At 40.8% G+C, this 14,327-nt stretch overlaps 1 protein-coding gene across 4 annotated transcripts in view; it reads right to left on the bottom strand.

The window, feature by feature from the left end:
- The window catches only part of CERK (ceramide kinase), a 131,985-nt gene that overhangs the window by 64,761 nt on the left and 52,897 nt on the right, over window positions 1–14,327 (bottom strand). For all 4 annotated transcript variants that reach the window (XM_075015922.1, XM_075015932.1, XM_075015940.1 and 1 more), the window contains 4 exons: window positions 7,175–7,288; window positions 5,924–6,046; window positions 3,905–4,030; window positions 3,021–3,084 (listed from right to left, as the gene is read on the bottom strand). In XM_075015922.1, the coding sequence (XP_074872023.1) occupies window positions 3,021–3,084; window positions 3,905–4,030; window positions 5,924–6,046; window positions 7,175–7,199 (338 nt within the window). In that variant the 5' untranslated portion in view covers window positions 7,200–7,288. The remainder of the gene's footprint in view (window positions 1–3,020; window positions 3,085–3,904; window positions 4,031–5,923; window positions 6,047–7,174; window positions 7,289–14,327) is intronic.

Below are 14,327 nucleotides of genomic sequence, written 5' to 3'. Positions count from 1 at the left end.
ATGTTTGACTTCTCCTTCCCTCCTCCCTTTCTTCTTTATATTGTGTATCTCCCTCAGTCCTCTACTTTCATTGCCTTTTTTATCATTTGTATTTAATTCTGTGCCTAAGAGTTAATAATTGGTAGTCTTAGCCCCTATGGTAATTTTCACTGTAGTAGTTGGGTTATTTTAAATTATGTTATACATAACCATGCAATATAAATGGAAAGAAAACACTACAAATGGTTACATACTGTAACTGCAGTGCTTCGCAATGGGATGCAGATGCACGTTCCACTTATGCCTGTATGGACCACTACAGCCCATGACTTTTGCCTAGCAATATCCATAAAGTGGCTGTGCTCATTCCTTGTAGCTCTGGCGTTTCCCTTGGCTACAAGAATTAGTGCCACCCAAACTCCTTGCCCCCTGTCACCCTCACCCCAAAATCCTTGCACTGAAAACCTAGGCAGAGGGGACAAAGGGTGTATGCATCACATCTAAACAACCATTTCTTCTTCCACTAGATGCAAATGTGTTTTCTACTTTGGTCACTTGCAAACTCCACACCAAACTGAAGATGGAGCTTGAAGTCTACTGCTAAAGGGGTCAAAACGACTGTCCTTCCAAGGCCTGCATCCACTCTGGGAGATATGGTAATAGCATAATCAAAAATGTAGGTATGGATGACCACATGGCCACCCTGCGAATATCCAGTATGCCCCTGTACACTGAGTCCATATCTATTGAGGATGTACAGTGAAAAACCTATCTCAAACAGCCTTAACACAAGATGTTTTATCACTAAAGATAACATTGTGTGATTCATAAGAAACTGAGACCCCATCTTCCATAGAAACCTTGGATGTGGCCCAATGTTCCTTCTAATGTTTTCATCCACTGGTGGAATAATTTTTATGTGCACTGAGGCATGTGCAAAATGTGTACCACCAGCAGAAATAAACCTAACTGCGGGTTCTCTGCTAATTGGGAGCGGGGACTAAGTCCTGGCTGGGATGATTTAGTTAGGATTGGTCTCTTCCAGCCCTAAGAGTCTATGAGTCTATTACACATAGGTTGTGTTCCTGAACAACCATGCTTAAGTCAGGATGGGTCCCCTGCCCCCATGAGCGGCAGGGAGCCCAGAGCCAGGAGCAGCAGTGCTAGTCAGTTTCCCTCTGGCTGCCCACCACTGGCAGGATTCAGGAAACTGAACAGCACAGCAGCGCTGCTCAGTACAAGCAGAGGGGAGCAGGGAGCCTGGTTCCCAGCTCCCTGCCACTGCTGGAGCCAGGAACTGACCAGCGAAGGAGTGCTACTCAGTTTCCCAGCTCCTCTGAGTGGCTAGGGAATGGGGGGAAGAGGGTGGACTAGTGGGGTGGCATGGCTGCTCCCCCGCACCTGGCCAACTCCACTCGCTGGTTTTGACGTGCATTAATCCAAGTAACGCATAAGTCAAAATAGCATCAATCAGGGTTTTACTGTATTTGAATTTCTCCTGAGCAGCCATACAAGCACACAGCTTAAAAGGGACACTGGTATGGTTGCAGTGCTACCTTGGACAAGTGAGAGAAAGCAAACTCAGCTACAAGGCTGCAACTCATGCTCTTCTTGTCAAATGGGATGGTTATCAGGAATGCAGTTTTCTGACATAAGTACCTGACAGGATGTAAGGGTTTGAATGGAAGGCACATCAAAGTCACCAGAATCATGTTTAGATCCCACCATTGACCTGTTCTTATACCAGATGATGTAAATGGACAAGCCCCTTCAGAAGGCTTGTCAGGATGGTCTTGTAAACTTATGAATGGAACTCAATGTGAATAATACCCAGGTGAGGCTAGTCCTGAAGAGACACTTCAGTTGCTGCTAGTGCTCTAGAAGAATGAGCTCTTACTCTTTTGGGGGAAAGGTTCAAGAGTTGACGGCAGAGCAGAATGTAGTCAGATATCCATCTGTGGAGTCTCTTGGTGGACACTGCATGCTCTCTGACTCTCTCTGCTAGAGTAACAAACAGTCTTAGGAATTTCCTGATTGGTCTTTTAATTACAAAGAGCAAAACCAAGGCTTGTCCAACAGTGAGGAAGTGGAGTCTTCATTCTTGTGCAGAGGTATGTTGTTTTAGGATAAATGCAGGTAAGCGAATGGACTGGTTAAGGTGAAATTCCAAAACTACTTCTGGAATAAATTTGAGGTGTAGATATAAAAGAAGAAAATTTATGTTTCTGGAACACAGTGCATGGAGGGTCAGACAGCATTGCTCCCAATTCTCTAGTCTCTCTCACAGACACGACAGATAGAAAAAAGGGAAACTTCATAGAGAAGAGGGACAAGGAATAAGTAGTTAAAGACTCTAAGGGAAAGCCTTTTCAGAAAGAAAGGATGGACGTCAGGTCCCATTGAAGCAGAATCTTCTAAGCAAGAAGGTCTTTATTAAGTCTTTACAGAATTTACTGATTATAGGATGTGCAATAATCCAGTAGCACTGAGCAGGAAGATAGTATGGACTGACTGACACTAAGTCAACTCATAAGAAGATAATGGATAGACCCAAATCTTCAAAGACAGGATACAGGATCTTTGTGGACAAGAAAGATTCTGACATGAACCGTCTGACTAAGAGAAGGAATTGGAGAGGGGTCAGTCCACCCCCACATTTTGTCATCTTAGTCAAAGGCTTAAGGAGAGCCACAACATGTGTGTGGACAGACACTATTTTCAAATTCTCTGGCTCCAGGTGCATGGTGCACACACATAATCCCACAGTGGAATACAACCAGGACCATCACTTGAAGAATATTAAGTTCTGCCGGGGAACTGGACTCCGCCGAAACACTCCATATTCGCACTTAGGAATAAATCTAAATTCACATGCAACAGGCCCCAAGACCATGCCTGTCTTGAAATCCTATTTATTATAATGACTTCAAAATTATCACATTACCATAAACTATTTTGTTACAAAACTATCTTCTTCAGAAATTAAACTGCAAATTCCAGGAAAAATAAACATGTAAGCTAACGAGAATGAAATCACTTACCCATCATACTTGTATATATTAACTTCAAATAAGTTATCCTTAGCGTGGTTAGCATGTTCAGTTACTATGGAGAAAAAACAAACATTCACTCAAGCTTTCCTATTAAGTAGAGTTTCATAACTTGTAAATAATGTTTCATGACTTTCAAAAACAAAAGATCAAATAAATGTGACAGCCACACAGAAAACATGAAATAAAGTTGATGAGGGAGTATCTTTAACTAGACCTCTTATCAACAAAAAATGGTCCCTTAAAAGATATTTCCTCCACAACTTGTCTAACATCCTGAGACCAACACAGCCACAACTATATTGCATACAAGCAGAAAACAAAACTATTACAATGCCTTAGCTTACCAAAAATTTAATTGCAATGGATTTTACAACAAGGAAACAACTGAGAAATGCATTTTCTAAATAAAAGGAAAATTCTTTGTTTACCGAGAAAATGCAAGTTTAAGTGTTACGTACATAACTTTTACTGTGAGCCACTGTATCATTTTGTAATTATTTCATCAGGGCGATGTCCTGTGCAGTTTTAAACAACAAGTTTTATTTATATATTTTAAATGGAACGAGCAGGACATTGGTTTTATAAATTGAGAGCATAAACAGCTTGGGATGTATCACTACCTATGAAATGGTTACCAGTGTACTGAAATCAATAGCGAATTGCTATATCTCATTTGGTATTGCAAAGCTGTCTACATTAACTCTCATTTGGAATCACAAGGCTACAACTACATTAACTAACAATTTGTCACTACTCCACCTATTAATAGAGAAACAGTTCTGAAAAGGTATTCTCTTAAGCTTTACAGAAGTGTTGATTTAAAGAGTTTAGTTTTATACTTAATCAGAGATTCAAGTCGAATATTAACTTACTAATGACATCAGTTGAAATGGAAGCTAAACTAAACAACGGAGCCACTTTTTGTTCATAGATCCTCTTCCCTTGCCGTTTTCCTCCATATGGATTAATGTATACGAGCAGCTGCTTTGGTCTACATTCTGAGTGGGAAAGCAAACAGACACGTCACATTGTTAGGCACTTGAGTACAAAAATAAGCCAGTTTTGATAGAATGAAAAAGAAATTTAAGTTATTACATTTAAATACATACTCAAATATTTTGTCAGTGAATAGAGGTAATTTGGATAAAAGACTTTGTTACAACCCCTGAGTGTGAGGATTAAATGAGTTCCTTCTTATATGGACAGAGCAGCAGACAGTGCATATTACTATCAGGCAGTTCTGCTTCTCGCGCACATGTGAACACGCGCACACGTGAACACACACACACACACACACACACACACACGGAGAGAGAGAGAGAAAGAAAGAAAGTGTATTTTGTAAAAGCATATTCTGACCGGCGGGAAACTGCTCTGTAGATCTGAACTCAATGTTATACAGGAGGTTAGACTACATGAGCCAATAACCCCTTCTGACCTCAAAAAGTTTTATGAAATCAAAGGGTTCAAATGTTCATGTTTCTGGATAGCTCATTGTTAGTATTGGTATTTAAACTATTCAAAATATAAGGAGTGTTCTTTTTTAAAAATAGTTTTAAGCAACATTAAGATTCTGAACAAAAGTAGTATTACAGTAACTATAAAGCCAGCACTCTGAGGTAGAGGACCCTTTGGAGCTGGCACTGTAACTTATTTTATTAGAAGAAACATGATCACTAAAGCTATTGCATGAGATACTAACCCCTGAGCAACGCATTTAAACAGACCTAACCCCTCCGTGCATATTATACTAGGTTGAGAGAAGAATTTCCCCAACCACCAAGCTACCACTGCTTGGGAAAGTGGATTTACTTGCATCAGCGCAAGGCTCTCTCCTGTCGGCATAAGTAGAGTCTTCAGTGAAGCTCCACCATTGAAACATTTTAAGTCTAGGCAAGCCCATAGTTCAGGTCCCAAAGGGAATTTAATTAAAGACACATGAAAGGTGGAATAGGGGAAGAGGAGCTTAAACATCAGTGATTTTGCACCTAATGAAGTTTTGGGAGATAGGCAGTATTCCTTGTAACCGGAGCACTTGAACGGCTCTCCAGCAGAGAATCAGGTGCTGCCCAGCTGATTAGCAGAGTGCCAACAGACTCCCATAATAGGAAGTACATGTTTCTATTGTTGGTGCACATCAGCATGTCTCTTGGCGTGCATAACAAAGTTTATTCCACCCATGGATGGAAAAATTAGAGGGAATGCCGGTGGCAGGAGAGACTATGGATGTAATGGCTATTTTGTAGCAGAATCATACCGGCTAATAGGCAAACTTTTATGCAGTGGCCAGGGATTCCCTGTCAACATGAAGAGATATGTGAAAGACCACACCACTCTAAGCCATTTTATCCCTTTTGAAGAAGTAGGCTAGGGCAGAGGTGAGAGTCCCAGAAATAACTAATGGGCAGGTCCCTTTTCTCAGGGCTCATAGTTCTGAAGGGAAAGCCCCATCTTGCAGCTGTTTCAAGTCTCCATACAGAAATCCCTTTAGATTTCAGACATCGCTCTCTGCCATCACCCACCGTCCACTCAACTAAAAGATAAAAGAGGTTATCTATTCCACAGTACTGCGACTTTGAAAGTCAGCAGGTTACACATTCTCCAATGCTCTACATGGTCATCTGGCCACATCAATATGACCCCGACTGTTCTGATGTTAGGATTGACATTCACTTTCCATAGGTACTAATGGCCATGCTGCCTTGTGGCAAAGGAGAATCAGATACTTGCTAGTTCCAATTCAGCATGCCTTCCACCCACAAACTGCCCTCCCTTTGGAGGGCATGAGCCAGCTTAAGAGCTTGAGATAGCCACATTAATAGAAATGTAACTGCTGTAGGTGCCATGCAAATAAATGTTGTATATTTCAGGAATTCAGTCAAATCACTTACTCTGTAACTCAAGTAATTCTTTGAGTGCCTGTATCCACTGGTTACACAATTGCTCATCAACACACCAAAATGTTAGTTCGCTGCACCGCCAGCGGTGCTTTCGTGCTCTTGTCACATAGTATACTATATAAAAACAAATGAAAAACATTTATACATTCTACATTTACTGTAACAATTCTGAAATGTGCTTATTTGTGTGTTAAAACCCAAATTTTAAAATTCTATACAGCATATTTTGAAAAAAGACAATAAAGGAAATTGAACACAAGGTTACTACCTCCTTCTGGAACACTTCCAAGTATTTTTCACTATATAAAAATACAAATTCTTTCCTGCCCCACATTTTAGCTTTGAGTAGCTGCTCAAACTTGAAAATGACATTTTGTAAGACACTGTCCCTTCCTCTGGTCATGCTGGGAGTGCGTTATGACAAGATAGTTTACACAAAATACAAGTCACAGCACAAATATATGCCTTAAGTTGTTTTGTGTTGAAAATACTGTACATCATATAAAAATTGTGACGTCCACGACAGAAAAAAAGCCAGACTTCAGAAACATTTTTTCAATATCACATCAGCTCACAGGAAGCTGAAAGGAAGAGGGTGAATCAAAGAACCACTCTCGCTCTCTTGAGACGCATGTGAGTGGGTAGAAGAGAACCACACAAATATTTCCATTTTTCCAGTTTCAACAATCAAACTCACATATTATTACAGTCTATCTTCTCACTATAACTCCTTCCATAAAGCCTTGGAAAAGTACTCAAGTCCCCTTTCCAGGTTTCACAGTACAAAGAGTTGTCATCACATCGCTAAAGAGATTAGAGTACTGTTATACCTCATGATGGCACAACTGAAGTACTTATGTAAAAGAAAGCTTCACAAACTTTTCCAAAGTGTGAAACGATCTTTTTCTCATTGTTTGATCATTAATAATGGATTGGCATTTTAGTGAGGACTCATTTTCGGAGCATCTGTTACTTGATTCTCTAGTGGAATAATATTGTGGCATCATATATTCTACATTTACTTTACAGCAGCAAAATATAGTAAGCAAGGGTTAGGACTTCATTGTTCGACCAAACAGGTGAACCATGAAGGAAAGATTTTATTACAACATCTTTAAGAATAGATTTGGCTGTAAAAACTCTTTGCATGTCCCCTAGATTCAAGTCTCCTGCAAAATATCTACATAGTCCTGCAGGTAAATAAGGACAGGAATACTCTGAAAAGAGGTGTGGATTCCCTACCTGTGAAAGCGTGAGGTTTTGCCATTTTTTGCCATTTTCCCCTACTACATTGTTTCTTGTCAATTTCAGTTTCTTCTACAGCAAGTATCTCAGAGGCAGGCACAACACAATTTTCTGTACAAAAATAACATCCATATATGAAAAATGAATGTTAGCAATGCAAACATATTAAGAGCCTCACATCAGTTAAGTGTAAAATGTGTATTTCACATAAAATGTAAAGAATACCAGAAAGGCAGCTTTGGAAAAGAGGCATGGACAACCATGAATGTATATGAGGAACAAAGGGTCGTCAGACTACTCACTTACTCAAAACTGGCCCAGATATGGGCCCATACTTCCCCTCACTTGTGACAGAAGGTCAGCTAGGTCACGAGTGGCACTGTAACCCCGTGCATCCATTCCTCAGGCCTAAAGTGGGCAGACAGGCTCAGAAGCCACTGTTGCAGGATAAACATGAGGTTGGCTTTTCCTCCTGAACTGCTGAAGGACAGTCCCTCATCCCTACTTTAAATAGTGCTCCCTATGACTTAAAGCTACTTCTCCCTAAGCCATGAGTTTTAATAAATTTACTGTGACTGTGCAAAGGCATTTTGATAAACATGCTATAACAAATCTGAACTAATAACAAAAAAGGATCCCATTACCCTTTTGAGGGAAATGACAGAGGTCCAGAAAACATTCCCAGTCTTCTAAAGTTTTCTTCAAATTTCAATCCTTTCCATGCCACATATTCTTTCACTTTCAGATGGGAAAACCAGAACTAATCACAGTACTTCAGATGAGATCACATCATTGATTCATGTAGGGGAATTATACTACTTTGGGGATTTGCCTAACTCTTTATATCCCAATTTTTTAAACAGCAGCTGTATAACAAGCAGAGATTTTTACTCAGCCATTCATAATGATGGATAAGGGTATGCTTACACTGTAGTTACACACTGGCCCATGTCAGCTGACTCTGGCTTGGGCTAGAAGGTAGTTTAACTGCAGTATTGACATTTGGGCTTAGGCTACAGCCTGAAGCCAGGACTCCACAAGATGAGAGGGTTTCAATGTAGAGCAATTGCAGAGTAGTCTTTTTCCACAGTTCCATGTATGATTTGTTTTAATTTACTCTTCTGAATGCATATTATTTCTTGCTTGTCAATCCTATTCATCTGATTCTATCCACTGTATTGCTAACATACTTAAAACAAGTCTAGTAGATATAAGAAACATGCTTTTTCTTTCATAAAATTGTGCTCTTTTGCCTCCATCAGAATACATTCACTGAAGTGGTCTGCAATTCTAATTTGCATGGTTGTTTCATTCCTACTCCTACTACTGAAGGAGCACTGACTGTTTGGTGTCTAATCTCTAAATCACCCTGGCAGCATGATGATCTGGTTATTTCAGAAACCTGGCTACATTAAAAAGTGGGAAGTACATGAAAAGAAGAAAGATTTCACTGTACAAATAATTGTTATATTTATCAAGTCTAAAGAGGAGTAGAGTGTAGCAGGCCAGCCATAGCTATTTATTTCTGTGAAGTCTCTCCAGCAGGGATGGGCAACCACAAATAGTGAATCAGCTGCATGAGTAGCCCTCCTTCACCTCAGTGGACTGCAGCAGCCCGCAGACCACTGGTGTTCCTCTTGCACACCAGAGCTCCACACTTATCTGATCCTCCTTCTCCCTCCCAGCACTTTCAGTACATGTTCCAGCTTGGCTCCTTCACCTTCCTTGGAGAGCTGGACCACCACGAAGAGCTGATCCACAGTGTTCCAATTCTGGGAGGACGGAGGAGGAGGGAGAATGGAGCATAAAATAAGTAATCACAGTGCTGGGAAGGAGGCGGAAAGCACAGGAAGGGTGGAAGAGAGCCGCCAGGGCATCCATGGGTGGCAGGGGGTCCATCACTGCTCTAGAGCATAGATATATCTTCAAAGATTGAATAAGTATTGCTAGCTGCAGTTAAACCATGACTAAGTGTGTAATGGTAGGTTGTAATATCAAAAGGTCAGCTCCCAATAAAAGAACAGAATCATTTATGGAAGGAGAATTAAAAATTTAATTGCCTTAACCTCACTTAATATGAAGCTGTCAAGCAGAGAAGAGCAAGAAAGAAAAAAGGTAGAAATTTGTTTATTTATATTGTGTTGTTGCCTTTCATTCTACTACTGAACTATATAAGTTACTCAGGACAAATCTATGTTCTAGTTACAATAAACTTTTAATGATTGCTCATGTTGCTATATAAAATTAAAATGGGACACCCCAATTAGATAAACAAAGATTCTGGATAGGATACTCACTGGCATGTTTATTAGAAGTAGTAACAGGAGGCATATTGCTTTATCACACACTTTCCATACAATAAAGAAAAGAAAGCTCTCTAATCCCATAGAAAACTGCATAACCCCATAGCTAACAAAGTTCATGCAAACTTTTAAATACATATTAGTGCAAGCATTTATATGGCATCAGGCTGCTTTAGATGTGGCTTAGATGGTAAGCCTACATCCACTACCATTTTAACGACACATCAAGAAAATTTTGTTAATCAAACATGAGGGGAAACAGCCAGCAGTGTGCACAAAGCTAGTCAAAGATAAGTTTCACTATTTTTTTTTTTAACACTGAATGAGGCCAGGCTTAGGGTCAGATATACTCCTGACAAGAGAAAATTCTAGAGATGTTACCTGCTGCTAAACACACTAACTAACAAACTCTTTACTTCTTAATTTGAGGAATTTAGTTTAAGCATTCTAGATAGAGGTAGACAGGCAGCATGACGGGTTAGAGAGAAAATGGCACTTTTCATCTATCAAATCTCTTGGACTCATATACAGATTTAACCTGATCAGTATGCTGTACAATAAGCAAGAGAGGATCAAGAATGACCTCTCTAACCTGGAAACTCTCATCAATAAACAAACATCCACACAAGATGCCACATTGTGGGACTTCAATAATACTAGACAAGAAATCTGTAATATCCACTTCTATTCCCTACAAAATAGAAAGGACAATAAACTAAACTACTTCATATCAGAGGATATTACAACTGCGACAACCTCAGCTCACTGGATAATATTGTTAATCTTTCCAGCTACAGACTCAACCCAGCTGAAGAGTGTTTTATCCTGGGGAACTTCTTTCTGGCCTACCTCCCACACAACCTTGATACAATTTTGTGGTGACATTGAAGCCTTCTTTTGCCATTTCCATCAAAGGGGATACTTCCAACATACCAATGAACACCAAGCTGACTACCTAGTTCCCTCCTAACACCACCAAAAGAAGAAGAATTCTATGTGGACTCCCCCCTGACTGTAGTAGTGACAGTCTGTATTTCTATATTCAGTGCTTTCACAACTACGTACAGACTGATACTATGCGCAAACAACAAGTGACACAATCTCACTCATGTTGAATGCTATGCTGTCCAGAGTCTCAAAAATAATTTGGACATTATAATCAATCCAGCTGACAAAGAGTGTGCAGTAGTCATCATGGGTAAAACAGGAGGCAGCTAGACAATTCTCCAACACCATATTTTACAGACCTCTCCTCTGATCCCACTTTAAAATACCAAGAGAAATGACACAACCTTCTTAAAGAACTTCCTGCCTCTACTAGGGACCAAATTCACACAGGCATGTCTTCTGAGCTCTGGCCAGGATTATTCTATTTGCTTCCCAAAAATCTATATAATAGGAAACCCCAGATGCCCTATTACTTCAGATATTGGCACCCTTACTACCAGACTATCCACCTATGTAGACTCCCTCCTCAAACCCTATGCCACCAGCTATCCTTGCTATCTCCAAGATACCACTGATTTCCTGAGGAAGTTACAAAACATCTGAAACCTTCCTAACACCATCCTTGCCACCATGGATGTAGAAGCTCTCTACATCAATATTCCACATGAAGATGGACTACAAGCGATTAGGAACACTAACCCTGATGTTACCATGGCAAATCTAGTGGCTGACCTATGCAACTTTGTTCTCACCCACAATTATTTCCAATTTGCGGACAACTTATACCTCCAGATCAGCAGCACTGCTATGGGCACCTGCATGGCCCCACAGTACACTAACATTTTTATGGCTGACTTAGAGCAACGTTTCCTCAGTTCTCACCCCTATTACCCCTCCTTTACTTATGCTACATCAAGATTGACCCAGGAAGGTTAAAAACAGAAAACCACTCGTTACCTACAGCCCCCAACTCAAACCCCTCCAGTGCATTATCAACAACCTACAACCTATACTTGAACATGATGCTACACTCTGAGAGGCTCTCGGTAAGAGGCTTGTTCTCTCCTACAGACAAGCACCTAACCTCAAGAAAATTCTCCCTAGCAGCCACATGCCATACCGCAATAATACCAATCCTGCAACTTTTCCTTGCAACAAACCCCGTTGCCAACTTTGTCTGCATATTTATTCTGGAGACACCATCACTGGACCTAACCACGTAAATTACAGGACCGTGGCTCATACTCCTGTACCTCAACAAATGTTATATATGCCATCACGTGCCTACAGTGCCCATCTGCTATGTATATTGGACAGACTGGACAATCACTTCACCAAAGAATGAATGGACACAAAAGAGACATTAGGAATCTAAATACACAAACCTATCAGTGAGCATTTCAATGGAGTGGGCCATAGAGTTAAAGACCTGAGACTATGCGTTTTAAAACTAAGAGACTTGAAACAGCAGATTACAAAGGGAAACATCTGAAACAGAGTTTATGCTCAAATTCAATACTTTGCTCCTTGGCCTCAACAGAAATAGCAATTACCTTACACATTACAAAGACAGCTTCCCCATCTGTGATATTTGTAGTGATCTCAGGCAAGCAGCTTAACTTAACAGACACTTGCAGTAAGTAATTTTTCCCCCTCTGCCCTCCCTTCTGTCCTAGGTACCTGATTTGTCAGTTTTCAATTTTTTTCGTTTGTATCTGTTATATAATAGTCATGTCAATTCAATTTCAGCACTATCTCCAAATCTGAAGAAACTGGTCTGCCCCATGAAAGCTCATCACCTAATAAATTATTTTGTTAGTCCTTAAAGTGCTACATTACTGCTTTTTTGTTTTGCTAAGATACAGACTAACACAGCTACCTCTCTGTTACAGATTTAACTTGGAAACACCGACTCTGTTTAAGTTGATATAACTAATGTTCCTCACGGATATGCAAAAGCCACTGCTATGAACCACATAAGTTATGTCAACTTTGTGTGGTATGTACACTGCTTTATATTGGTGGGAGATGCTCTCCCCTCAACATAGCACGACTTCATCAGGAGTGGTGCAGTTGTGTTGAGGTAGCAGAGTAGTGTGGACTAGCCCTAAGAGTTTGACCTCGCTGAAAAATGCTGCAAACTCCCGTGCAAAATTACCTGGTGACCCTTAAGTTAATGGCCACGCTCAGGCATGTTAGGGTGAATTGCATGGGCACTTGAACAACGCGGTGAGGTACGTGGGTGGAGGCAGGGTCCACAGACCCTTTTAAATTGTGATAGGGAAATGTACCTTAGCACAAAAGGCTAAACCACAAACTCCAGACCAACAACTGAGGAACCAAGTGAATTGGGGAAGTCTAACCCAGTTAGCAATGGAATTTACTGAACTGCTAGCAGACTGCACTGTCTGCAGCCACCGCCCCAGTCTAAAATTGACAAACAGGAAAACCCTATACAGAAAAGAGCCATGGCCTCTGACCTAGCAGCCCAGAGGCGCCAGCTGCATACCTTAAAAGGGAAAAAGAAGTATGGGATTTATGGTTGTGTAAAAAGGGGAGGGGGCTGAGAGGGGCTGCAGGCGAAGAGAAGCAGAAGCAACCAGGATGTGATCTGTCAGGCCTCGGGTAGAGCCAGCAAAAGGCAGATCATAAAAGGGGGCAACAAAGTAAGGAGAAGGAGGAACTCCCGAATCCTGGAGAGACCGGATGCTGTCTGCGACAAGGACTGATCACCCTTCGCCGCTCCTCCCGCCTGCTCACGAGTTAAATAGAGTAATGTGTGAAAACCTATTGGAACCACGAAGAAATTTGTAACAGTATAGCTTAGATAGCCAGATGCAGTGTTTTATTGTTTTGTTCCTGTACCTGCTCAGCTACATAAGTAAAAGTTAGCAGTTGCATTTTATCTCTGGCTTTTCTTTTGATACCCTGCCATAGCTATGTGTATTGCTGTGTGTACGTCTTTAGTTTTATGAGTCTGTAAGGGTCACGTGTAAGGCTGAGGCAAAGATGCCCCAGGACCCCTGAGACGGCTTTGACCCAATGACCGGGAAGCTCTGAAAGCAAGCTGCCTCAGCTGGGAAGCGTGGTCCGCTGAACCTCCGTGTTCTACAGAACAGAGTGTTGTTTGTATCTGTACGTCACTTTCTCCTATTAATCCTTAAATCCTATCCCCTGAAACTCAAAACTCTCACTTCTTGGGTATAGATAACAGCTCTTAGAAATCAGGCTAGATAACAGCCAATGAATTCCACCAACCCGTGGGCTAATTTAGAGAACTACTGGGAGTTAGAAAAACCGCAGGGGGTGTTTCTTTTCCTTTTGGGTGTAATCCTATTCCTCCTGTTAGTAGTGTGGTGTAAGCCACAGCTATCAGTATGTCAGTTTCATAATAAATATCACAATCACTCTCAGTGGAGCGGGCCATCACTGAGAAGCAGCCCTCCCTTTTCCCCAGTTCAACACTTCACCAACCTCTCACCTGCACCCTTATTTAGGACTTGGAGCACAGTATATTTGCTCCTCAATTCCCAACAAAATGAATATCTGGTTGAGTCCTCACCATGCACTCACGTCTGTATCAAGATTCAGTGGACACAGAATCTACTGCTGAAGCTTAATAAGTAAATTAAGCAACACTCAAGTACAAACCAGAAAAAGATTGTTCCCTTGTGGAAGCAACAAAACTATAGATATTACATGTAAAAAGTTTCATGATTGATTTGTTCAAGTTTTTGTAAGCCACAACAGCTCTACTGAGTAGATTCACTCCATAAAAACATCTGCACTATTTTTAATTTTATGTATTTGACATATCTCAAGACAGAATCAGCACTGTTTCAAGAAAGCTAATTTGCCATGTGAAAATTCATGACGCAGCAAGCTGAAAACTGCACTGT

The sequence above is a fragment of the Carettochelys insculpta genome, chromosome 1 (assembly GCF_033958435.1).
Source record: "Carettochelys insculpta isolate YL-2023 chromosome 1, ASM3395843v1, whole genome shotgun sequence".
Classification (NCBI taxonomy): domain Eukaryota; kingdom Metazoa; phylum Chordata; order Testudines; family Carettochelyidae; genus Carettochelys; species Carettochelys insculpta.
This window is presented reverse-complemented; position numbering and strand designations above follow the sequence as displayed.